This window comes from Serinus canaria, chromosome 5 (genome assembly GCF_022539315.1).
Source record: "Serinus canaria isolate serCan28SL12 chromosome 5, serCan2020, whole genome shotgun sequence".
In the NCBI taxonomy this organism is placed as follows: Eukaryota; Metazoa; Chordata; class Aves; order Passeriformes; family Fringillidae; genus Serinus; species Serinus canaria.
The window spans coordinates 26,342,772-26,368,329 of record NC_066319.1 but is presented as its reverse complement, the minus strand read 5'-3'; the positions used below and the strand labels follow the sequence as shown (position 1 = coordinate 26,368,329).

At 42.2% G+C, this 25,558-nt stretch overlaps 2 protein-coding genes across 2 annotated transcripts in view; one reads left to right on the top strand and one right to left on the bottom strand.

Moving 5' to 3' along the window:
• The window catches only part of CDAN1 (codanin 1), a 32,045-nt gene extending 15,085 nt beyond the window's left edge, over positions 1-16,960 (top strand). Inside the window, exons 11-28 of the mRNA XM_050974997.1 lie at positions 121-329; positions 957-1,071; positions 1,847-1,990; positions 2,604-2,770; positions 3,313-3,394; positions 4,081-4,170; positions 5,224-5,278; positions 6,295-6,428; positions 7,087-7,190; positions 8,612-8,761; positions 9,160-9,223; positions 9,717-9,795; positions 10,752-10,909; positions 11,857-11,964; positions 12,284-12,347; positions 13,444-13,646; positions 14,365-14,472; positions 15,221-16,960. Of these exons, the coding sequence (XP_050830954.1) occupies positions 121-329; positions 957-1,071; positions 1,847-1,990; positions 2,604-2,770; positions 3,313-3,394; positions 4,081-4,170; positions 5,224-5,278; positions 6,295-6,428; positions 7,087-7,190; positions 8,612-8,761; positions 9,160-9,223; positions 9,717-9,795; positions 10,752-10,909; positions 11,857-11,964; positions 12,284-12,347; positions 13,444-13,646; positions 14,365-14,472; positions 15,221-15,346 (2,160 nt within the window). The 3' untranslated portion in view covers positions 15,347-16,960. The remainder of the gene's footprint in view (positions 1-120; positions 330-956; positions 1,072-1,846; positions 1,991-2,603; positions 2,771-3,312; positions 3,395-4,080; positions 4,171-5,223; positions 5,279-6,294; positions 6,429-7,086; positions 7,191-8,611; positions 8,762-9,159; positions 9,224-9,716; positions 9,796-10,751; positions 10,910-11,856; positions 11,965-12,283; positions 12,348-13,443; positions 13,647-14,364; positions 14,473-15,220) is intronic.
• Positions 16,961-19,995: 3,035 nt separating this feature from the next.
• The window catches only part of STARD9 (StAR related lipid transfer domain containing 9), a 93,961-nt gene continuing 88,398 nt past the window's right edge, over positions 19,996-25,558 (bottom strand). The window contains 8 exon segments of the mRNA XM_018907617.3: positions 19,996-20,868; positions 21,873-22,031; positions 22,447-22,526; positions 22,916-23,121; positions 23,210-23,274; positions 23,514-23,656; positions 24,258-24,363; positions 24,998-25,144. Coding sequence (XP_018763162.3) covers positions 20,767-20,868; positions 21,873-22,031; positions 22,447-22,526; positions 22,916-23,121; positions 23,210-23,274; positions 23,514-23,656; positions 24,258-24,363; positions 24,998-25,144 — 1,008 coding nt within the window. The 3' untranslated portion in view covers positions 19,996-20,766.

The window sequence follows — 25,558 nt, the reverse complement described above, 5'->3', positions numbered from 1 at the left end:
ATGCATGGATTACTCCAAAAACAGTCTTGTGAGGAAGGGATAATGTGCTGGGTGAGAGATGGAGTGAAATGATGCCTTGTTACAAATATTCTACCTCTCTACTCTTTCTGTCTCCTAAAGATGTGCAAAGGTCCTGTTGGTGGTGGTGCAAGCTGGGGAGACACCCCAGACCAGGATGTCCTTAATATGCTGGGCTCTGATAATCTGAGCCGTCTGAAGAGGCTGCAGGAAAGATTTGTTGTTCCTCAGAGCATCAGAGGGCCTTGTCCACCCCCTTCATTCCCAGGGTGCCAACAATTCTTCAGGGACTTCATCCTCAGTGCTGGAAGGTGAGTAGACTGAACTTGCTGTTCCCTCTGAAATGTGTGGGCAGTGGAAGCACCAGCATATTTCTCTTGCAGCAGGAAGCTATCCAGAAAGTTTGGGACTAGATTATATGGTGATGATTTTTCTTCTATAAACCCATAATATTTTTTTGGAGTTGTCAGCATTTTCCAGTGCCAAGGCATGCAGTGCTACCTAGCAAGTACACTGGACTGGACAAATGCTTCTTGTGTGATAGTTCATGAAGCCAAGGTGTGCAGGATGAAGTCAGGTTCATGGTTTTCTTTAATAGGTTTTTCACAATTCACAGCATGGGGGAATTGTAATTTATGTGAGATTTTAATCTTAAATTCAGTTATTTTATAGATTCCTGCTTTGGCAGATTGATTTTATTATCCTTATGCTGAGACTTGTTACATAGCATCTCTGAAAAAGCACAAAAGAGTGGAAATGAAGGTGGTCAGCCGGTCCCAAGTCTTCTCTCTTGCTTCCTTGTCTGTCACTGTTTTGTGTTGTATGTCTGCTGATGCTTGTTATAACTCACGAGACAAGCTCAAAATTCTGCAGTGTGTTAGTTGAGGTTTTACTGCTGTTTTCAGCTCAGTCTGACTCATCATCATCTTTTGCTGAAGTTACCAGTTCAATCAGCATCTGATGGATAGTCTGTGCCTGAAGATACTTGAACTGAATGGTCTTACTCTGGTGGAGCACGAGCACAGCGATGGGGAAGCAGATATGGAGGAGCAGGTAGGCTTGCTTTGTGCAAACACATCTGTCAGGAATTTCTCTGAGCAGTTCCAGTAGTCAAACAATTACTGGCTTGATTGTGAGTTGCTTGGAGCTTCCACCATGGTTTTTACAGGACAAGAGCTTCTTAATTTGGTTTTGTCATAACTCTGCAATTTGCTTATTTGTCTGAACTCTTTGCCACTTACTTGCATACTTCAGAGTGCTTCATAGAATTGTCATGAATGCAGAATAGTTGTGAAAGTGAAAGCCTCCTCTTTAGGTTGTTATAACCTGTGTTAGATCAATGAAATAACCATGTCCAGTTGTGGCACCCCAGTGCAATAAGTTCCTTGTTACTTTTCTGCATAGAAAGATTTTAGTTAGATTGAATTTGTAGATATACCTGTTAATAGGTGTACAGATGTTTCTTCACTCAAGTCTGCATATCAGAGGTGCCACAGCTTACAGTCTTGTAGCAAAGTGGCAGCCAAAGGTGGCAATGTGAGATCAGCTCTGCCTCTCATTGACCCCAAAATTCTTAATGCAAAGATATGATTGAGCAGCTGCTTGTTTTAGAAAGCTCTTGAATAATTCCTTCTTGTGAAGAGGTGAAGCAGTGGAGACAGAAGCAATTTAAAATACTTGATAAATACGTATTTTGGAAACTTACCTTTATTAAAAGCAGTGATGGAGCTATGTGGCCCTTTTACACAAAGGCAGTGGAAGTTTAGTGTAGACATTTGCTTTGCCAGTGTAGGCTAGCATTGCTTCAGCTCACTTTTCTTCATTTTAGGATGAAAAGAAGCGTTTCGCCCTGGCCCTGCTGAGTCTCCGACTCCTGGCCAAGTTCCTGGGGTTCCTTGTTTTCCTGCCCTATCGCACTGCGGAGCAGCCAACCAGAGACCTGCAGGATTCCGCGCTGGCGCTGAGAAACCAGGTAAGAGAGAGCACTGCCTTTTGCTGGACAGGCACTGCTGCTAGCCCAGGGAGCCCACAGACTGTGGGTAGTCATGCACTTTCAAAGTGAGCTAGTGGTTCCTGGGAGAATGTTGTGTGGTCCTGTGTCCCTGCTGCATATCCTGGGGTTGGGAACAAAGGAAAAAAGAATTTGTGTAACCTCGAAAAGAGGGAGCAATGCACCAATGGTAAGGTACTCAGTCTTCTGTTATTTCTGCTAATCTGTGTCTGTCATGCCAAAACTTTCACCTAGCTAAGGCAACTTGTATTTATAGTGTAAAATCCAGCTACCAGGACTGGTTGTGTTACTTTGCACCCATCTCCCAGCAGTGTGTCACCGAATGGAAGCAACAGATCTTGACTCTACTTTGTACATAGTCAGGCTTTTAGCCTTGCTTTTGAAAGTTCCAGTGCGACCTTTGTTTGCAGTCATAGTTTGGTTTTTACCTCTGGTCATGTGCAAAGAAGTGTTTTCGTTAGCCAGAGGTCACCAGTACAGAAGATGAAATCCTAGAAAGGTCAAGTCAAAAGTTTTTCTCTAAGTAGTAAAAGATAACTTCAAGCTGCTGGTTTAACTTTTCTTGTCCTTTAAGACCCTGCCTGTACTGGATATATTAAAGCTTCTGAGACAATCTATTCGGGATCAACGTTCTATCCTCACTATTCCTTGGATTGTGGAGTACCTTTCCCTTGTGGATCATATTGCTCCTTTCCTTGATTATTACAGGAAAGTGTTTGGTCTCTTGCTGCAGGTATACAGGTAAGAGCCTGGGAAAACATTTCTGTAAAGAATGTTTCAGTGAATATTTGATTTTTTTTTTTTTGTGGTGCATGCTTTTTATCTTACATAAAGCTGCAAAGAGAAGACAGCCTAAACTTGGGGATTAATACTTGATTCAAAAATATGTGTTTTTTATTAAGTAAACAAAATCTTTAAATCCCACTTGATCACTCTACGCCTGCAGCTGTGATTGACCTTCAAGCTGCAGCTGGAATTTTTTACCTTAAACCTACAACGTTTCTAATGCCTAAATAATTTTCTAGTTTCCTTTCCTATAGACATGAGGAAAATTTGAAGCATATTCTAGAGAATGGCAGTCTAGTGTAAACTTAAGACTGGATGTTATGCAGGTTCATACAAAAAAGAAGAGCTTACTGTCTCTTTAGGCAGACATGCAAGGAATGTGTTCATGGTGTATAGATAGTGTAATTGGGAAGTGAATGGTTTGGGAATGTTTTCCTTAATGAAAATTGAGCTGCTGAAAACTGACACTCTGTCTTGCTGCTTCTGCTGCATGGCAGGTTAATGGTCCTTTCTGAAGACAAGGAGATGAGTTTCCTGAACAAGCTGCTGATCCTTGCAGTTCTGGGTTGGCTTTTTCAGGTAGAGTCTCCTCTGTGCATATAACTCTTCTCTGAAGAAAAAGCAGGGCACAGAACTCAATTAAAAATAGTACTGAACTTAATTAAAACAATTCAATACAGTAGTTTGTTGTTTTATCATGGGTTTTTTACACTGGTGTGGGGTTTAAAGAATAACTGTATTTTAGTGGAGAATTATTTTCCTTTAGTGGAATTGTGTGAAACAACAAATTTTTTCCCAATAGGAATTGTAATTGCATCTGAAATACATTCTGTATTTACTAATCTGCAACCTTGCAAGAAAATTGACAGCTGATTCCTGTTAGACATGGAAGCTCTTGTCACAGAGATGGTGTGCTGGCTGTCAGCCTTGAATTACTGAGGAATTTATTGGATAGAGGGATGGTGTATGATGAGCTTTTAAAATTCTTTTGTGCCTCCAGTTGGAAGCAAGGTAATTACTTAGCAGGAACCTGTTGGAATTGTGGAAGATGCTGTATAAGGAGGAAAAGAAAGGTGGCTTTTGTTACTGTGATTAATATAACTCTTTAATTTTATGGAAAGTTCTCCTCAGGGTGCGAGGATCCTTAGTGCTAGGGGTTATCTTTTGTGGGGGGAAGTGTGGTGAGATTTTAGTGTCCTGTTATCAGAAATGGTGGAAGTTACTGACTGCATTTTGGGTTGCAGCTGCTGGGTTTTCTGTTTCAGGTCCCATCAGTCCCTGAAGAGTTGTTTTTCACTGCTGACGACAGGCAGGAGAGATTTGTGATGGATACTGTGACATCTGCTCAGGCTCTGGTGAGTTAGTGCAGCAGCATGTCTTCTGAATCAGTGAGGGAAGATGGACTACCACTTCCTGAGGAGCTGTAAGATTTGATCAGGAACTTGGCTTCAGGGCAGCTGCACTGAGCATATGGAGGCCAAAGGATGTGATTCCAAGTTTGTCCAAGTGCCTGAATTGCATCTGTGTTACGGGTTGTGAACTCTGTGTTGCAGCTCTGGGTTTTCTGTCAGGCAGGAGCCATCTCACCTGATGCAATAATTTGCAGAGCAGGTGCCAAGTTATGCTGGAGGATCAGATGCTGTTTTCCTGCAAGGTGAGCTGACAAAACTGTAGCTCTTCCAGAAATGAGCAAAAGTAATGGTGAACAGAAATAGAAAGATGGAACTGTAAGAGCAAGGTTGCTGTTTGTGAGATCACCTGTTTTCCAGTGTCATGATAAAGGGTGACTGAACTGGAAATGGTATGAGCAAGCAGGAAAGGAGGTGAGGATATGGCATGTGTGATGTTTCAGATAATTCCTAGACATGCCAGGGGATACATAGTATTCCATGGAAAAGTGATATGGATGCTAGGATACATTTTCTTGGTGGATGGGATCTGAAATTTCTGTTCCTCCCATGGCCCTGCATGTGCTGTGTTAATACTGACATGGCATTTCTCCATGGCATGGTGCTCCAGTGAGGCTGGATGAAGGCACTTGTGGAGGTGTAATGCATAGCAGATGTGCCTCATTTATTTTCCTCCATGGAAAGGTTTCTCTCTTATGAGTAGGAGCTGTGGCAAGTCCTGGTTCTCTTCTTTAATGCAGCTTTCAGCTGGGCTTTGATAGTGATCAGGGGCAAAGGCTGAGCTACCCTAATAAATGAAGAGTGGCTCATTCTGTGTTGCAGGGCCTGAACACTTGGGCTGCAAAGTTCATAATTTCACTGTGTATTTGAAATCCAGCTATTGTTTTCATGGAAAGGTAGCCCTGAAATCTGCCTGTGACTGCATGTATGGGATTTCTGACTCGAAGACTGTTTATTTTGTGCTGTATCCTTTCAGCATTTCCTTAATTTTCTCACCAGGACTTTGTACCATTGGTGGATCAGCAATTACTTTACACTTGCTGTCCCTATCTTGGTGAGTGGTTTACTTACTTTTATTATATTCATAAAATATATTAGTATGTATTTACTTTTATTTAGTCAGTTGTTTATATTTGTTGTTTGGTACTGTGAGTCTTTGGATCACCTTTCTTACTCCTCTTCACAACTTAAGGTCTCAGTTGTGTGTGGAAGAGCCTTGATAAGAAGCTATGTTGCAGAAGCTCCTGCAGCTGTGGGTAGTATCTGGTGAAGCTGGGGAAGGGATAGTCAGGATAGTTGATCCACAGAGCTTGAATCCAGAGGGACAGGGGAAGCCACCCCTCACAAGCTGTAAGGAAGCATTATAACAACACAACTTTTCTATCCTAGCTATAAGAAGAGGTGTTGGTTCTGCAGGGAATGTCTTGATCCTTGAGCAGATTTCTGCTGCCAGGCAGAGGGGAAGAATCCTTTTGTGCCCTGGTGTTTTGTCAGGTTGTTGTTTGAGATAGCTTTTTCATGGGATCTGTCTGCCAATGGTAAAATTCCTCTCTGTAGGCAATAGAGTCCCAGATGGGGAGATGGTGTTCTTCTTCCTGAGACTTAGTAGGAAAACTGTATGTTAAACCTGTATCACAAACTGTATGTTAAACCTGTATCTCAAAAGCTTCTAGGGAGTGAATAAGTTGTCCAGCTTTTCCCCCAGGATTTGCTCCTGACTCTGGGAATTTTGTGTAAGTGCTCCCCTTGTTGTCCTTGTAGACTTTACAGTTCTTGCTTGCCACGCCAAAAAGGAATGCACAAAAATAACTGCTCCCTCATCCTTCTGAACAAGTCCCATCTGCTAGGGGGCTTTTCAAAAGCTTCCTCTTCAGAGCCTTGCTGTGCCCTGCCAGTTGTATGTGTGGGATGCCCCCTCTGCTTCACTGAAGCTTCTGCTTTTGTAGGAGCTGAGGGAATCTGCTCTGGGAACAGGACTGGAAAAGTGAAAATCTCTTTCTTGAGTTTTGGTGTTAGTTTTTCTCCTTGCTTATGGGGTTGATGATTGCTTTTGCATGTTTTCCTGTACAGGTGAACTGCGTAAACTACTTGCCTCTTTTGTGGCTGGCAGTGGAGGCAAAAATGGTGGTTTTATGAGGAAAATCACTCCCACAGCTGCAGAGTCCTTAGCACCCAAGGCTTCTGTCACGCAGCGGAAGCTGCAGGTAATGAAATTTGGGAGTCACAAGGGGGAAAGGGGCAGGAGAAGTTTGCTTGTGTGAGTGCAGGGTTATACAGTGGTCTCTTAATGCCAGGGAAAGAATGGACCTGGACAGCAGGGGAGCATTGTCAGGTATCTTTACTCCTTGTTTTTATGTAACAGCCATGTGGCTGGGATAGGTGTGGGTGCTGAAATCCAGGTAACCTCAGTAAACATTGCAGTTGGAACAACTAATGGTATTTATCTGTTTCCCTCTTTTTTAACATAAAATACTTGGTTTTGGTTAGATTGTAGCCATGCTTTCCACTGAAAGAAGGACGTGCATAGGAGCCTACAGGATTACCAGCCTGTAATTAAAAGGGCTTGTTCTTCCCAAAACAAGCTCCGTGTGGTGACTCACTGCTAGTAGACACTGTCAGAACTCTCCCATTCCCCTTTACAGGTCTTTTGTAGCTTCAGAAACCCTTATAATAAGCTTTAGGTGATTAGAAGGGAATAGGGAGTAAAACTGGGATGATGAATGCTACAGTAGCAGAAAGTTCTAGTGGATGCAAACTGTCTTTTAGTAGATCTCCAGAAGGTAGTTCTGTCCATTCCTGTGTTGGTGAGAGGAGGATCTGGGTGGAGTGCTCTAATCAATTGTAGTGCTTTCTCTTGAACAGGTAGATTTGGAGCAGGCCTTCTTCCACAACCAGCCTCCTTCCCTACGGAGGACAGTGGAATTTGTGGCTGAGAGGGTGGGATCCAACTGTGTGAAGCACATCAAGTAAGTGCTGGTCACCTGTTCTGTGACTTAAGAAGTAACTTTACATTATAATTAGACAAAGAGTTGATCCTTTAAACTTGTGTGTATGAGGGAAAGAAGCTTCCCTGGGGATGTGCTGTGTAGCAGAACACCAAGGCTGTGTAGGACTGACCAGCAACATCTGCTGTTGTAGAGGGGAATTTGTGAAGGAATGTAGAGAGGAGGGGGAAGCATCTTTGGGACACTTTGGATGTGAATGCAGTGCAGCATTGAGACTTTTTAGCTTGTTCAGAGCCTTCTTGCTAATGATAGAAAAATCTCATATCAGGAATGACCTCTGGAGGTCACTTGATCCAAACTCCTACTCAAAGCAGGCCCAGCTTTCAAGTTAGGTCAGGTTTATTGGCACCTTTTCCAGCTGGAAAAGTTTCCATCTCTTAAGGAGGAGGATTCAGCCACCTCTTTCTACCATGTTCCAATGCTTAATTTTCCCAGGCTTTGTGAAAAATGTTTCCTTGTATCCTGTCAGAATATCTATCCATTGTTCCAGCTTGTGGATTTTCCTGTCAATCTTTAGCAGTGCCCTTCCTGGAAGTCTTGTTCTGTCTTCTCTGTAAATTTCCTTCTCCCTACAGCTTTTTCTTGTCTCCAGGCTAGGTGAAACTGACTCCTCCTTGTAGGTGTGTGCTCCAGCATCCCAGCTATTTTAATAATTTTTTTCTTTTCTCCTGCAGTTACTCAAATTGTCAATGACTTTCTTGTCCTGAGATTCCAAAGGTGGACACATTACTCCAGATGCAGCCTCACAGTGATGAGGGAAGCAGTAACTTCCCTTGACTTGCTGGCTGCACTATTGCTATTGTCAGCCCAGTATAAGGTTGGCTTTCTTTGGGCACTCCTAACTCCCTTCCCTTGTTCTGGGAACCCCAGGTCCTTTCTGCAGAGCTGCTCTGTAGCCAGTAGACCCCAGCCTGTACAGATGTGCAGTCAGCTCATTTCTCCCTCTTTTCACAGCCCTCCTGTGTGGCAGCCCTGCCCTGCAGCTGATGAGCTTGCTCAGTTTGCACTGTTCTGTTGTCCAGCTTGCTGAAGGCATTAAAAGTTATCAGCCCCAAGGAATGGTTGTAGTGGGCTGCTGCTGACATCTTTGAACTTCTGAGCAGTTGAGCATACAAGGGTATTGCTGCCAGATAGGAGACCTGTAACCAAAAAAGTTTTTAGTAAAACCTTAAGGCTTTTGACTCTTGAATCTTAGTACTGTTTTGGTGTCTTCATTGCTGTTGTCTTCCATACACACAGAACAAGGAGATGATACAGCACGAGTGACTTATTGCATTTGAGATTGGTATCCCCCAAAAATGGGGGAAGAGCTGGGTACACTTAGTGTGCACTGTTTCTTGTATTGATTTCAATCTGCCTGATTGTTCTTTGTTTTGTTGCAGGGCAACACTGGTAGCAGAGCTAGTTCAAAGGGCTGAAGCCATGTTGCAAGAGAAAGTGAAGGAGGAGGATGTTAATCATGACAAACTGCTTGAAGAGGTGTGCACTCATCTGTATGAGGAAGGGGCCCAGGCACTCATCAAAGGCAGAGAGTAAGGAGGAAAAGTTATTTAAATGTGTGCCTTCCTTTCTCTTCTTACTGCAGAATCTAAAAGCCTTATTTAGCTTGGCCTGTCATGCTCAGGTTTTGGTAATTATAAACCATGCCCTCTGCTCTTCTTATGGTGAGTGTCTGCTGTGCTCCAGCCAGTAAATACTGCATTTGTAGGAAGGAATAAAGGTGCTGTGTGTCCCTCTGCTCCCAGCAGACATCCACTGCAGCTATTGTATTTCCCCTCTTTGGAAAATTGATATTGCAGCTTAGTTGCTTGTCTTACCCTTTCCTTGTCTTGTTCTTTTAGTCTGATTCATTGCATTGCTACATAATGAACCTCTGAGTGTTGTCCAAGAACCTAGACTAATCATGTGGCACACTTTCTTCCTTTTGTAGATTTTGCAAAAAAAAAGGTCCTGAGGCAGTAAGAGTGTTGTTGCCAGAAGAGACATCTGCAGCAGTATGTATTTTCCCTAAAACCTATTAAAAGCCTTGACTTTAAGTCTGGATCATTACCATTTTTCCATTGCTGCTTCACTTATTCCTTAATAGCTCAGGTAAAGGAAGTCTATTGATGCCCTCATGGGAGGATTGAGAGATAGCTAAGAAGAGTCACTTCTACTGGGCTGCCTTGCATATTCTGGGTAAAGTGATACTCCAGCTCCTAGCTGACTAATGAGGCTAGAATGTTATAGAAATTGCATTTATCTTGCAATGATATAGTGCATTTGTTTTAGGATCAACTTCCACAAGAGTTGATGAGGGTTTTGGAAAATCAAGATGGGTCAGTTGTATTGCTCAAACCAGCTGTTTCCATAGTGGTGGTGGTGTTCAGTTTAATTGTTGCATGCCAAAATTAAGCTTTTTCCTCTAGACTTCCTTCTGAATTTTCACTGACTGCAGTGCTGTGGGTGATAATAAATCTCCTGTGATTTGTTATTCTCCCTGTAAAGGTTTTGAGTAGTGCAGAAAGCATTGCGGTGGAGCTGGCTACAGAGAGAGCCTGTGGCTGGCTCTCTGCCAACATTGCAGGTGAGTCTTTTTACCTTGAACTGGAGCTCCTAACCTGTGTGCATTGTACTCTTTTTTTCTGAGATCAAGGGACAGACAGTGTTATAAAGTTCTTGGTCCTACTCATTTTTCTTTTAGTGAAAAGTATCCAGTTGCTCTGTTCCTCCTTGTTTAGGAAGAATAAAAATGATTTTTAGCTCTAAGAACTTCTTTGGGGATCTTTTGAGCTTGGCCCATGGTAGTGATTTTTAGTTATGGAGTCTTGTAGGATGGTGAGAGTAAATGCTGTGGAAGTGCACTCCCAGTGTATACAGACACTGCTCTCTCAAATCATCTTATGGTTCACATGTACGGAGTGCTTCTGAAATCTGTAAAACAAACACTTCTTGCACTGGGGGTGTTTTCTGCAGGCTGAAGGCAAATGTCCTTTTATTCTGTAATACTGCACTGGCAACTCTTCAGGGTCTCTGAAAACCCATTTTTTCAAGAGGTTGTGCCAAAAGCCTGGGGAGGAATGTCCAAGTACCATTTGCAGCCACAGGAGTTTAGTGTTTTGGATGCTGATAAAAATGTATTTTGGTAGAAGACATATGGTTTTTAGGGGCACAGTGGTTGAACCGGTATGATCACACTGTATCAGCTTTCTACTTTGGCATTGCCTTCTGGCTTAGCTACTGTGTTTGTTAAACTCATAGAAATATTTTTCTGGGAAGTGAAATGAGTTGCCAGTTTTACCTGGCAGTGATGGGTGGCTGTCTTCTGCAGCTGTAGATTAGTACACCCTCTCCACATTTGCCTCTCCACATTAAATATAGTAGGAGGTCAGAAAGAGTGGGTTGAAAATGTAAACTTTTTTTTTTTTTCCTTATTTGCTGTGGACCTTGGAATGAGAGAGGCTTAGAGTGCTTGGAAATGATTCTCTTCTTCAGTGGAGACACAAACTGAAGCAGACAGGATTTGTTCTCTGTTCTCTATAGCACTCATCAAAAGGGAAGTGAAAGCAACCTTCAATAGAATGCTGAAAGTCCCAGGATTTCCCTTGGCAGGCGAGGATGCTCTTGAGTTGAGAAGGGACTGTCCTCCAGGCTGTCAGCACTGTGCTCCATTTCCTTCCCAGATCATCAATGAGATTAAGGTACATGGTATTCACTTCCTGGCTTGCCTTTCTGTTTTTCACATTGGTGTTTTTGTGGTTTGCTTTTATTGTTGTTTCTGGGGGTTTGTTTGTTTGAGGTTTTTTTAAGAGAATGTTCTGGTTCTGAGGAGGTGGCTGTGGGGAGTGCTTAGGAAGCATGATGAAAAGTTCTCAGGTTTTTTCCAATCCCTTTTTCCACAGCTTGCTGTGTCTAGATCAGAGCTCCCTGTTAGGAGTGCTGTCTCAAACAGAGGATTTTTGGTAGCATGGCAGTGTGGCCTTTTTGATATGAGTAGGATGGAAACCACAGTGCAGACCCCCTGGTATTGCGTGCAATTTCACAATCATTTAACCTATGTACCCCATAAGGAAAAGAATTCTGAACACCTCACCTTTTACCTTTATGTGTTCTGACTGTGTTTTTTGCAGCTGCTTGTCTGCTTGACAGACAAGTAATGCTGGTTATCACTGTTGTTGCTTTCCCAGCAGTTGTGTGAAAATGAGTTCACATCCTTTAATGCTTTCTTGCTTGTGCTAAAAAGGAAGAGAGTAAGTAGTACGAGGAAACTTCTGGATTGGCACTGAAGTTTCCCTGACAATGTAAGAGGGGTCTGGATTTCTGTAGCACTTCTACCCTGAACTGCTTGTTGTGCTGTGAAATTTATCTAGAGCTTTCAGTGCTAGTACTTTTAAGAAATATGAAATTGTTGCCATCATTAAATTTTACTTCGTAACATTAATGAGAACTGTGCAAGAAAATGAGATCTTGGTAAGGTTGTGAAAAATCAGCTTTACTCTGTCTTATGAAATGTATATATACTAACTTAGGTTCTGGTTTTAATGAGGACCCAAGAACTATTTATGAACTGCCCTGTCACAGGTCCAAGGATCTGTTTGTGGAAGGGCAGGATACTAATGTGTGTGTTACTGCTGTCTTTCTCATCAAGGATGTTCTCTGTGTTGCTGTGGGCCCACGGGAGGAGGGTGAAGTGGTTGACTGCGTGTGGCTGGAGTGCTTGCTGGGAAGGTTGAGTCAGACACTTCAATGCAGAAAGGTAAAAGATGTAGAAAAGCAGCATAAACTCCCTTGGAATCACTTTGGGCTGTCTTGATACCTGTATCTGAGCTCAATGTTGCACTGCATTTTTTTTTATACTGTGTAGATCTGCGTATTACTTCAGTTTGCCTTTGTGAATCCCCTTTTCATATATGGCCTTTTTGTCTTTCAGTCTTTAGTGGTCTCCTCATTACAGCTCTGTGCTTCTTGATGTAAATTGCCTGCTCTTCTCAGATATTTTTTATCCCTTGTGAAGCCCTGATTTGTCCAGTCTGCTCTATGGGGAAAAGAATATAACTTTTTTTTGTGTTTTCCAGTTCATATGTCCCACATCAGAACAGCAGCTGGCCAAGTGCACGGTTGAGTTGGCATCCTTGCTGGGTAAGTAAGTTATGATAAGTATTTAAGACTGAAATCTGTTATTATAGTTCTCTTAGATCCTTGAGGTCAGAGATATAAGTGTTAAGAGCTCATGGATATTTAATTTTCTTTGGCATCACTGAGTCTGAAGATTTTTTTCTGTCAGTTTGAGTGGTTTCTCTTATTCCCTCTTACATTCTGCAAAACAGAATTGTTCAGTGACTAACCACCCTCTGATCTGTTTCACATCTGTTGTTTTTTTATTTGTTGACATTTTCAGTTAAATATGGGATATGTTTTCCAGTATTTCTGCCTCTGAAAAATTGTGATGGAGTTTGGGCTTTTTTCCCCTTAAAGTAAGGACCTTTTCCATTAAATTATGTTTTTATGGCTTTTTTAGGGAAAGAATGGAAGTAACTTTTTTTCTGTGAATTATGACTCCTGTGAACGTTTTCAGTCTGTTTTTTTCTCTTGTTCTGATGTGTAAATATAGTTTTTCTCTGTTCTTCATGGGCAGCCTTCTAATTTTGTGGGTTTAGAACCAGCTTTAGAAGTTTTATACATAACTCATCTTTCCAGAAGGCAGTCCACATCTGAATATTGTGAAATTTTATTCTGGGGGCAGCAGTGTCAGCCTGTCCCATTCCATTAGACTGTACCAAGGAAGAGCTGGTATCTTCTTCTGTTTATGTTCATCTGCAGTTAAGCACTGTTCAGTTTCACTTTCACTTGTGTGAAGTCATGTGACTCTGCCTATAGTTTAAACTATGGACCACTGTTCAGTCTTTCTGTAGAGTTAAATGTTTAACTGTGTTACTCTCCTTTGCAGTAGTAACACCTAGGTTCTCTTTGACTAAATATTAGGCTGACTTTCAGGACTTGGGGCTATATTCCAACCAGTTGGTGTTCTTTGTCTGAGGAATAGAAATCTCTTCCTATGTCATACTCCCTGTATAGTTTCAAAGCTCATAATTTTGAAATATTGAGCTAATATTTCTGAGCTTCAGTCCTCTTAGGGAGTACAAACCAGTGAACCTAAGTGTGCTGCTGAACCAAGATGATGACTATAAAAAGAAATAATGCAGCTATAGGAGTTCATTTTTCCTCCTTCTCTTAGTTTCAGATCGTGTTCCTCTGAGTCTTGGGATCAAATCCCCAGAGAAGAGCCCTGAGAGGCTGCCTGTAAAGAACAGTTCTGCCTGTGGCCTCCTAAAGCTGCTGTTCTCCATCTGGAAGGAGGACTTTGGCACGTCTGTGCCTGTGCAGCTGATCTTCAGCAAGAAGAACATGGCTTATCTCGCAGAAGCCAAGCAGCGCGAGGTAAAGCTCCTTCTGAGGTGTGGAGCAGCCCCACGTGGCACTGGTGGCGCTCGTGTGGAGTTCTGCCAGCCCGCAGTGCTCACGGGTGGCTCGTGTGACTGCGGCCAGCGGGGCTTGGCCACTGCTGCCTGGCCTTGTTTCTGGGGGGCAGTGAAAGGGAGGGATGTGTAGCTTGTCAGGGGTTGGTGCCTGCCTGGGGGGCTCTCAGGAAGCCAGGAGAGCCAATGGCAAAATGGCCCATTTGGCCTGGGATATTGCAAGGGCTGGACACGTGACTGTCACTGGTTGCATTCTTGTGCCTTTTATCAGCTTGCATTTCTGCATGCATGTTGGTGTTACAAGCAGCCCAACAAAAGCTGAAAATCACCCTATTTAATTGCAGGCTAAACCCAGCTTATTTCAGGAATCAAAGAAATAATTTTTCATGCTATTCTTGATCAGACAGAAATTAAATTCTTGGTGCATTTATAAACTGAGAATTTATAATACCATATACCTACTTTATGGTAGAAGAAAATCAATGTATGAACTAAAGGAATTGGGTTCACTCATTCTGGACATTGCTCTTGCCCTCATTGTCACACGCAGATAGATAACGTGCTTGCTCCTTTTTCCCATGTTCTGATGCAAACAGAAAAGTGTGAATTATAAATGGATAAAGAAACAAGCACACAATCCATTTCTTTTTGAGTTGTTGATATTTTCTTCTCTTGTGCAGTGGGATTTGTTCCTTTTCCTGCTTCATGGTCTTATAGAACATGAACTAATGAGAACTAGTGAAATCCAGAGTTGCCTGCATAGCCTTGAAGAGCTCCCTTGGCCCTCAGTAAGTAATTAGAAATGCACAAACAATAAATGAAATAAAAAAGTAAAACTATGTAAACAGAAAATCCTTGTATTTCTATTTCATATAGATAAGGCCCATAACCTTCCCATCTGTTGTTCCTGCTTAATGCAAAGGAAGGGCTAGTTTCCAGCAAGCTTGTTTCTGTTGCTAGTGTTTGGCTGCAAGCTGTATTTGTGTGAATCCAACATTGCCCATGCAGTGGAAACTTTTCCAAGAGAATTGTAAACCAGTTTGGAGACCGGCTGGCTCAGTTACCAGTTCTCAGTTCTAGCCTGAGTGTGCTTGCTGCCTTCCAGCTGAGAATGACGTGTTGGGAAGCACCTTAACTGACCAATCTTGCACTTATATCCCTGTGCCTCCTACCACCAGAGTGTGAGAGCAGTTAGAATGTTCTAGAGGAGTCTCACTATTCTGGCCACAATCAAAATGTAGGAATCCACCCAAATGCCTTGCTAATAAAAGTGGACAGTATTCTGAGGCTGGTGAGCACTTGCACGTCGGAGCTGTTTTAACCATTTAAATTGTAGCAGCTGCCTTGCCTGAGAAGGTTGTGGGGATCAGAGGGGAGACTCAGCATGTCTGCAGGCATTCATCATTGCAGTCAATTCTAGGTTTTTGCACTGGAAAACCATCAGCATGTTAAACCTTGTGAAATTCTTTATGGAAAAATTAAGTCAGCCTCTTTTGTTTCCATTACTAAGGGTTCTCTGGTTTGTGTTTGTTGCAGGATTTTGTAAAAGACCTGAAAAGGCTGTCCCGAGTATTTGTGTTAGAACATCAGATAGAGGAGCACAGGACTAACCCTTGTGAGCTGACCAGACAATCTCTAGCTACTGTGACCACACAAAGTTAGCAGAGGTGGACTCTGTGGACAAAAATTACTAAGGAAGATGCAAATGGAATTTTCAGTGTGTCTGAAAGGATTGGGAGCTCTTTGCTGGGAGCATACTGAAGAGGCCACTTTGTGCAAAACCTGCACTGGGCTTTCTGTCCTGGACATTTTGCTGTGGTGACTCTGCTGAAGGATTTACATCAGCACATGGATCTCCAAGTCAAAAGTCTTTTAAGCACCTTGATTGTATCTCAGAGCAGCTGCTCTTTGGACTCAGAGACACTTTTTGTATTTGTGCAGCAACAGACTGTGACCAAACCCAGGAATCAACTCAAGTTACTTTGTGATCAGAGAGATGGTTTCTTGGTGGCTGTCTCTTAACTCTGTGTGACTTCTCATGTTGTCTTTTAACAAAGCCTCTACAGTCAGGGGAAGGAAGAGGTGAACCTATATGACACAGAGATGTGCCTATATTTATTTTTCATTGTAAGCTCAGTGTTGAAGGTTTGATTTTAATTTTTTAAGACTGATTTTAAAAGTTAAACCATATTAAATAAATTCACTAGACCATTGATGGCATTATTCTTAAAGGATGCTTAAGTGTTTTTCCATCTCTTGTTGGAAACAGAACTTGCAATTCCCAGGGTTTTTCATAGAAATAAGGAATAAAATATCTGTTTATATTTTTTACTGAAGACAGCATTTTTAAGACACTTTTATAGTTGTGAACATAAAATCTGGCTGCTATTCACTGCTTTTTTATAATTTTTCTTGTCTTGAGTTTGGGTTTTATCAGTCAGGAAGTGCTGCAGCAAGAGAACAACAGGCTGGAAGAGCAAAGTGAAGAAGCACTGTGATGTTCCCTGGAGAGTGGGTTTTGAAAGGGGCCCATTTCTTGGAAGACAGTGGCCGTTTTCTGCCCTTACAGACACATGGTCTGACCTCCTGCTCATTTCCTTCTTCCCAAGTGTTTCCTTGAACTGAGGTCTGGGGCAGGGACTGCTGGTGAGTAGCAGAATGTGTTTAGGTGCTCATCAGCTGTCTCATGGGATTCTCTCCCCCTGCCCCAAAGCAGTGAGGACATGATTTGCTTTTGTCTAGGAGTGTCCTATTTCTGTAGGTTTTTCCAGAAAGCAAGTTCTGTGTTATTTAAGAACAGCCTCTGGATAAGGTGAAGCTCAGGGCTGTTTAGCTTGCTAATTAACAAACCTCTTCCCTGTACAAGGAGAGAAAAGGTAACATCTTGGAGTTAGTGACTGAAGCAAAACTACAGACAGGACTGATTAGGCAGAACTGTGGCTTCTGTTAACATATGTGATACAGAAAGAGAAATCATAGAGGCACATTAGTGTCTGACCTATATTGTGAATTTTCATGTTTTGTTTACTAAGCACTGTATTGAAAGATTTGGCAGGTTCCACCTGCATTCCTCTTTTTAGGGACTTTCTGATGTGAATGAAGGAGTCCCCAAAAGTAGGTGTGCTGCAATACAAATACAAATGGAACAATTCAATACAAATTGAAGAGCAAGTACACCATATCGTGCCATACCTGCTCCCTGAGGCTGAGTATGTGATGTTTCGCTGCAGATTTCATTTGAAATTGTTACCATAATAAACATTATTAAATGTCTTATCTTGTGTTCAAGGTGTCAGTATAGAACTTCTTGGTATTAGGCTGAAGAATGAAATGGGTACCTTGCCACAAAGCACAGGGCAAAGTGCAGCACAGGCCTCCTGTCTGGCCTGTTGAGCTTCTGCTGAAATAGAAATCTACTTTGCTATGTAAGGGAGGGCAGGGTGGTGAAGGGGGGAGAAGCTGGAATCCATGAGTTAAAAAAAAAGGTGCTCTTTGTTCTGACACGGATTTTATTTGGGTCTTATAAAACTCTTTGCATAGCTGTCATGGCCACAGCCATTTACATGAACTCAGCATACTGGAATTATCCTTCTCTAATACAACATGTTTGGAAGTTTTTATTTAAAAGGTGACCAAGCTCCAGGAGCACATTCCAGCAACCAGAGAACACAGTTGTGCCCTGGGCGGCTGGAGACACTTCTGCAGTGGGACCCAGCAGGTAAGAAACACCTCTGTTTCTGTGCTCCTATGACTTAATGCAGTGACACTGGTTCTTGGGCATCCACAGCCCCAGGGACCTTTGCTCTGTAAAACCTGACACCCCACTCTGTATGCAAGGCACAGGGGCAGTTGTGGAGCACAGGTTTGCTGCCTGTGGGCACCTGGCCGTGGGACCACGCATGAGGACCCTGCAGTGCCCTGGGCTGGCGGCTTTCTCTCCGTGCGAGTCCCTCGGGCATTGTCCCTCTGCCCTGGGCACTGCTGCTGCTGCCAGAGGTGCTGCAGGCAGGAGAGCAGGAGCTCCCTGAAAGCCAGCTCTGAGGGTGTGGCCTTTCTTCTGCCAGTCTTTCCTATTGCAAACTCACGTCTCAAAAGAGAGTTAGGAGAAATGGTGTTATATTAACTTCCTTCTGAATGTGCTGGTCTGGGGAGTTGTGTAACAGGACTCGGGAAGAAGCTTCACCCAATTTTTGTTTTTTTAAACAACCAAACAAATCCCCCTTTGCTTGGAGAAGGGGGATTCTTGTCTCAGAACTCCAATTTAAGCAGTGACTGGCTTGCTGATTCTTGTGCCAAAAGTTCATATTCCATGCTCATTCCTCAGCAGGTAAGTAGGAGACCTACAATCTGTTATCACAAACTTGCCTTTGTGATGATTTTCTATCCAGCATAGTTCCATAGATGGGTATCGTAGCTGGAGCAAAATAAGGTGGGGCACGTTTTGTTGTGTAGAAAATACCATTTATTGTGGATATGAAAATAGCAACCTCGATTTAGGAGCAGAGATGCAACCCGAGGTGGTACGATATAATTGGTTTGATCATCTGCTGCTCAGCAGTAACTTACAGGAAGTTGGTTTTTACCTGTTGTAGATAAAAAAATTTTATATCTGCTGGGCCTTTGTTTCTTCCTTCCAAACAAACCAAAGCCATACATTAGCAAGTACCAAAAAATGTTGTATTTGCAAACAAAAACATTCATATAAATAGGCTTTTTAGTATCAATTGAAGACTGTATTTAAAAAAAAGTTACATTAATTCAATACTGATAAAAATAAAATTTAGCTTTGATAGCATATAAAACCGCTTCAAACCAAGCATATATAAATAACTTAATTTGTAAACGTAGAAAAAAAATTAAGTATATATAAAAATAAACATCTGATGCACTGTACAATAAGACACTATCCTTCATAGGCACTGGCATCACTGATCAACAGGAGTCCCCCGAGATGTTTTTCCTACAAAACCTGCTTTATCACTAGTGCCATGTCCAAAATAAAAGGGAAAAAAAGCAAAGCACTGAGCAAATCTGGTGGGTTGTACAAAGACCTCCCCTATCTCCTCTGGAAAGCTACAGGAGCAGCACTGGGGATAGAGCCAATATCCCGTGCTGCTGGTTCTGCTCATTTTTCCTGGGGCTTTTCTGTACTGCCTTGTCTGCTCTTCCCTCTGGGTTTCCACTGAAGGGAGGATGTTGGCACGTTACAAATCGGGAAATGTGTTGTTTTGCTCAGTTGCAGAAAACTGTGACAGCTTACCCATTCTTCCTCGAGGGGCTGTATAAGATGTGTGATGCTCCAAGTGAACCATGCTGTGACTCAGGCTTTTAGCAAAAGGCTGGGCCTCACCAAAAAAAGAACACTAATCTATTGGTGTTAAGATTGTAGCCATGACTATCCAAAGATGAAACAAAGCAAATTGGTAAGGGAAAGGTTTTGTTACCCTCCCTGATCTAGTTAGAGGAGGAAGCCTTGGGTGGGTGTGTATCAAAACTGCTATATTCTTGAGTATCATTTTAAAATAGCTATTGTCTTTTCATTTAAAACTCACTATATTAGTAACAGGAAGTGACAGAGAAGCTGAGAGCCAAAATTACACCTGTGCAAAAATAGAGTAAAAGTAGATCTTGGCTCTTGAACTCAAAGGTGGGAAGTGCAGCTAACTTCGCCACGTGCTGGGAAAATGCACCTTGTATTGAAAGTAACTGTTAAAGTAGCAGGCACTGGCTGCAGTAGGGTGGATGCTTGAGTACACATTTCTCACTTGACAAATTCAAAGTGCAAGAGCTTCTTGAACAATGTGGGCTTTTTTGAGCTTATGAAAGCATAACACAGCAGCTTTTATTGCTTAGATATATCGAAAGTGATTCTGTACTGTTGTGCTGAAGAATTAAATGAAGTTATTTGGATATTTGAGGTGGTTGTGGTTTTGCTTGAGTTTAGGAACATGTGAACCAGCCAGGGATTGTGTTGAACAAACGTGTGAAGCCTGACAGCAGCATTGTTGGACTAAGTGCCACAGAAGTCCCATGAGGTAATTGAATGGGAAGAGTCTGTATTTGCTGCAGTGAGACAGCTGGTCACAGTATGAACAAAGAAATGTGGTAAGACTATGACCAGGCTATATTTTCAGATCCTAATGCATTTGGGTGCAAGGGTAGGAGGGCTGATGGGCAAAGCCATTATGGAGGAATGTTGGAGCTACTCTTACTTGCAGGACTTAGATTCTAGGAACAAGCTGATTACTTGCAGGACTTAAATTCTAGGAACAAGCTGATTGCTGAGCACTAACCTTTTCATGACAGTGTCATTGTGTAGAACGGTTTGGTTTCTTTATTTCAAAGCACCCGATTCTGCAGTACAGTAAAACTGTGTCCTGAGGTATGGTGGTGTCCACTGATGCTGCATAGTGTAGTGGCCATCTGAAACACCTTACACTGGCTGCAAGCAGTCAGCAAATACATGAAAAGATCTATCCAGGGTGTAGGATGACTAGTGAATATTGTGCTGCTCTGACTTCCCTCTACAAGGGGAAGGGAACAGGCAGCCAGCTAAGATAAATGAGTTATCTACACAGTCAGGAATTCTGCATTTGGTACTTATCTCATCATTAGCAAGTGGCTTTGCAGCTCTGCTCAAGAGCTTGTAAAAGTTCTCAAGCCATACAGCTACTGCTTTCAGCCTAAACTTACTCAAAGAAAGAAGTTGATCTCTGAAGCTGCTTGGAAATAGGAGTTAAGTAATATGCACTGTGATTCTGGCTATTGCAAAGCAAGGTCTCTTCCTCTGCTCTTTATAGAGCAGTACACCTTTCTTCTCTTCCACGGAGGTTTTCCACTGCTGCTTCCAGGAGGAGAGGTTCCCCACCAAACTTGCTGCATTTCTTATAAGAGGTGTGGGCTAAAACAAACGATCCTTTTCTCTAACTGCACTTCCATATAATCCAGCAGTAGCAGCCAGGCTCCTGAAGTGAGGCTTGGTGGTGGCTGCCTCAGGAGGCAGCATTCTCCATGACACTTTCTGACACTTGTGTGTCCCTGTGAGCTGTCAAGGGCTCTTCAGTGCCACTGGAGCAGCAGCACTAAGCGGTGAGCAGGTGAGCCAGCTGAGCGATCACCAGGGGCTGCCGCTTCGCCACGGAGCTCAGGAGCCTGGTGGGGATGGCCGGGGCACCAAGGTCCACCTGCAGGGATTACAGGAAAGGCTGCAGGCTGGGGTTTGTACCTGCTTTAACCAGGACACTTCTCCAGTCTGGAACAGCTCTGAGGTAACGAGTATGTGTTGGGCACAAAGGTGGTTAACAGCCAAATGCCATCATTACTGTGTGGCTTGTATCTAGCAGGTATGACCCACATACTTTTGAGTTTGAGTTTGGATTAAAGTACTAGTTTGAGACACACAGTGTTACTGAAAATGTATGTGAATATACTAAAGGGCAATATAAAATGCATGTAAAATTTTTAAATGCATCTATACATTTCACCTATGCATTGTAAAATGCATGTGCTAATTAATGATATTTTTAAAAATATTTCCTTAAGTTTTAAATAGGCAAGTTTAAAGGACTAATGGCATTTATCACTACCTAAGCATTGAAATAAATTTTACACATTAAAACATGCTCTTCTGGACATTTTAAAATACTTAGTACCCCAGTCTCAAGCTGAGCCTACTTTTCAAATTAGTCTAAAAAATGGATGATGAGATTAGCATTTTCTTATTCTTAACTGGAATCCTAATCTTGACTTCTTTTTGTATCTATTAAGTGAAGAATTAATGACTTTGGTTAGAAAAATGCACCAAATATTTTCATGGATTTTGAAAATAGTGTAACCCAAGGTCGACCTCCTGTGTCTACAGCAAGGTAAAAATGCAAACAAGACTCCCCATACTGGCTCTCCACAGGGGCACAACATATACTAAAATTGCTAATAAACCTCTACAGAAGCGCTTGATATCCAAGGAAGCAGCCTTGAACGCGGTAAAAGCTTGGGAACTTGTTCTTCAACACAATCCTGGTAAGAGTCTCTGCACTGAGAAGTGTGAAAGAGGTGACTTTGTGGTCATTTTGTGAGGTTCATGGAGCTTAGCATAATGATTGTGGGTTTTGTTGCTTTCCAGCTCTTAAGTGTTCTGCTGTGTAAGAGCTTTTTGCATTCCAAGTTGGACAGAAAGAAAAATCCTTACCTGTGCCATGTAAATAACTCTGGTGATCTCTCTTCCATTCACTATGTCAGGCTCCAGTATCCAAGCACTTGGCAAAATCTCCCCTCTCACTGCTTCTTTACAAGGCTGAGGCATGGATGCATCATAGACAGACTGAATGGCCAGGACAGACAAGTTCTCCTGCATGACAAGGTGTAAAGATGACAATTTGAAAAATGTCAAAATTTTCAATGAAAAATTGCATATAGCAATGTTTTCTTTGTTTGCCATGAGGCATATTTCCTACTTTGCTTACTTAACACGAAAAATTACGACTCTCTTATCTATTAAATATGTTTTTGTCAAAACCCTGTGTGTTTGCAACCAGAATATACTGTGTGACACTTGTGTTACTACTGTCTGATGGGCCTTGGTTGGCAATTGTCATTCACAAGAGGGTTTTACACATAATTCACTTGTGTGATACTGGCATGGCTTTCCTTTCTTCTACACTGGCACTCCTGCAGATATGAAGATTGACTTCTTTCTCTCCTTTATCCTTGAACCAGGATATCAGAACAACTCCTCTGTGCTGCAGACAGAATGTTCACTTTACCTCTTTGGCTTCTGCAGTAATGCAGCAGAAATCCCGGGGCTGCTTTAGGTAACATAGGGAGGTATCAGTCACTAAATATACTGGGGGGAAAAAATAAGGAAGGGGAATTAGACTTTGACAACTTGACCTTTCACAATTTTCCCCACCCTTTACATACATATTTTATTTTGATTTACTGCCTGGGAGCAGAGGTCTAGTTCATATGCTGTAATATATATTTAAAATGCTTTTTCAAGCCACTTCAGCTTTATTTTTACTTTCAAACCACTGTCTCTAGTTGCACTTCACAGCAAGATGTGTTTAATATCAGCCTTGGAAAAGTCTTGCAAAGCTGAAGCTCCCAAGTTAAATAATGAAATTGCTTATTTACACCTGAAGAAATGGAACAAGATGCCTTTAACTTTCTTCCTGGCTGCCTCCATCCAGATGGTGCTGGTGATTGTCATCTGCTCCATGTGAGGATACTCACCCAGTTGGATGTGGCTGGTTACCTTCTTGTGTATTCGAGCTGTAGTGATAGAGCTGTCGTAGAGATGCCTCTTGCCAGGATCTCTCACCAGTCCCCACACATAGGGAAGAGGCCTTTCTATCACTCCTGCTCCCAGGAATCCATGCCTTGTTGCTGAAGGGAAGACTTTGTAGTACACCTGCACCTCTTTTTCTGTACACTGATATCTGTCAAAGGCAAGAGAAAGGTATTGACCCACAAGAGGGCCAGGTACAGAGAGAGGCCTCCCCTTACACAGACCTGCCAGAAACTTACTTCCACCCAGCTGCTGCTTGGCACATGTACAGGTTCCTCAGGTTGTGAGAGCATGCTGCCATGACCTTAGAAAACAATGACAAATGACACCAGCTTCACTCAAACATTCCAGCCAACACCCCACACTCTCTTCTGCACCCCATGGCTGCAGCCTGGCTCACTTCCACCCATCCTTCAGAACTGCTCAGTGTGTGTGTCTGTACCTGACAAATGGGTGACTCTTTGTGATGCAGGACAAGACTTGTCCCACCCATTTTTGTTGCAGCTTCCAGAAGGAATAAGTGAAAACTCTGTTTTTACTTACCTCAGTGGTAGCATTAGCCAAGATATGTTTGGATAAATCTTGGTATCCTTTTGTTGAAGAGGAGTTGACAGAAATGGTTAATCCATGAGTGAACCTACAGCTGGTGCCACTTGAAGGAAGAGGTGGCTGAATTCTGCTGGCTTCTGCAGGAAATAAAAAAGCCAGAGAGGGAATAAAAAAATTAAAATGTAACCCCATCACTCTTCTTACATTGTAGGGACTTAAACTCTCCACTGGAACCCCCAATCCACCTGATGCTAATGAAGGAGTGATAACATCCCTTGCCTGGACATTCTGTGTGTTGGTAATTACACTGCAGCTATATCTTGCAGTACTGAAATTTTAACAGTTATTGCCACATATAAGAATATAAAATAAGGAAAATTAACTTAACTCTTGAGGCTAAAAATAAGAATTTGCTTGTATAACTCTATACTCATTACAGATTTGGGTCCCACACCCCTTGCTTCCTTCTTCATTCAAAATATTATCCTCATATTATCGGAAAAAGCTGTGCTTTGATGTTACCACATCAAAAGAGCAACTTCAGAGAAAGCAAATCACCATTTAGTATTTAAAGAAATTCTAAGCAAGCTCTGGCTACTGGTTGGTGGTATTTTTCTGAAGTCATGTAAAGGTAGGGGCGTCCTTGCAATATCCAGGTTCAAATTGATTTGCACAAATGACAAATCTCATTAGGCTCTGGGACACAACTCAAAAGGAGCAGATGTATGTTTTACTTACCAAATGTTGAATCCTTATGCAATTGCTCTAATGTATAGAGCTGACTATTTCTAACAGCTGAGCGACCTCGTGTATCCCTTGTAACCAAAGTATTTCCAGAGGAAACCTGGTTTAAGAAAGTGCAGAAGTGGCAGTGTTCATTTGAAGTGGGAAAAATAGTTTGTGTTACATAGGCAGTGGAATATTAGTAGCAAATCTGCCTTACAGAGCTGGAAGCTTCTCTTTATCATGAGCTAATCCCTTTGTTTTTCCCCTAGTTATGAAATGATACTTTACCTTGGGAAATTTAGCAGAACAAGTGTAAGGAACTAGCATGGGTTCACACTGCAAAAGTGACTTCAGGAAAGTCCATTTTCACACATGGAAATTCAAGTCAATGCATGTATCATTGAGGGAGTCACTGAGAATACCAGATTTATCACAAGAAAAGGCCTGCTGTTTCTAAAACATTTGACTGTCAGATTCTCTGACAGTTATACAGGCAGTAGTAACTACCTGAGTTTTCATCCATGAATTACAAAAAAAGTCCCTGCAAAATAAGTGTCACTGTCCTTTGCAATTACATTACAAAAGGCTCCCTCACCCCATGTCACCCATCTATGTACTGGTAATGCAAACTTGTCCTGCTTCAAAGCTGTGACAGAATTCAAATCATCTCAAAAGCCATCTCTGTTCCTGCACGGTGCCTCTGTGCTTGAAGCACCAGGGGACATCAGTCTCACACAGCAGTTGTTTCTCACCTGCCCTTCCTGGCTGCTGAAGTTACTTGCAGTGTATGTGGCAGTATTACTGCTGTTGTAACCAGATGTTGGGCCAGAGGAGAGGCTGAGGCTGGAGTCTGTACATAAAGTGCTTGTACTTGCAAGAGTCTTCAGTCTTGCTTCTTCCTGTAATAGGAATCACAGTATTGCAAACAAACCAACAAACAAACAAACAAACAACAACAACAACAACAAAAAAACAAAACAAAAAACCAAAAAAACACACCAACAAAAATAACCCTGAATTGAAAGTTGAAAGAGGAATCTAAAGAAATCCAGTTTCCTCTAAGAAGTGTTGACACAAACTTGCCATACAGAAAGCATTAATAAGCAGGTTTGTTTGAAAGCCTGGGATCATATAAACCATAGAGTGAATGACCCTGTAAAACTTGGCAGTCTGGGAAAATGCAGCTTTTGCTGTTTTCTGCACATATAAGAGTTCAGACTATCAAACTAATGCTAGGATGCTTTTAGGAAGAAGAAGGTTTATAAAGAGATATCTTTTCAGTCCATTTGCTGCTCTTTGGCTACTTCTCAAGC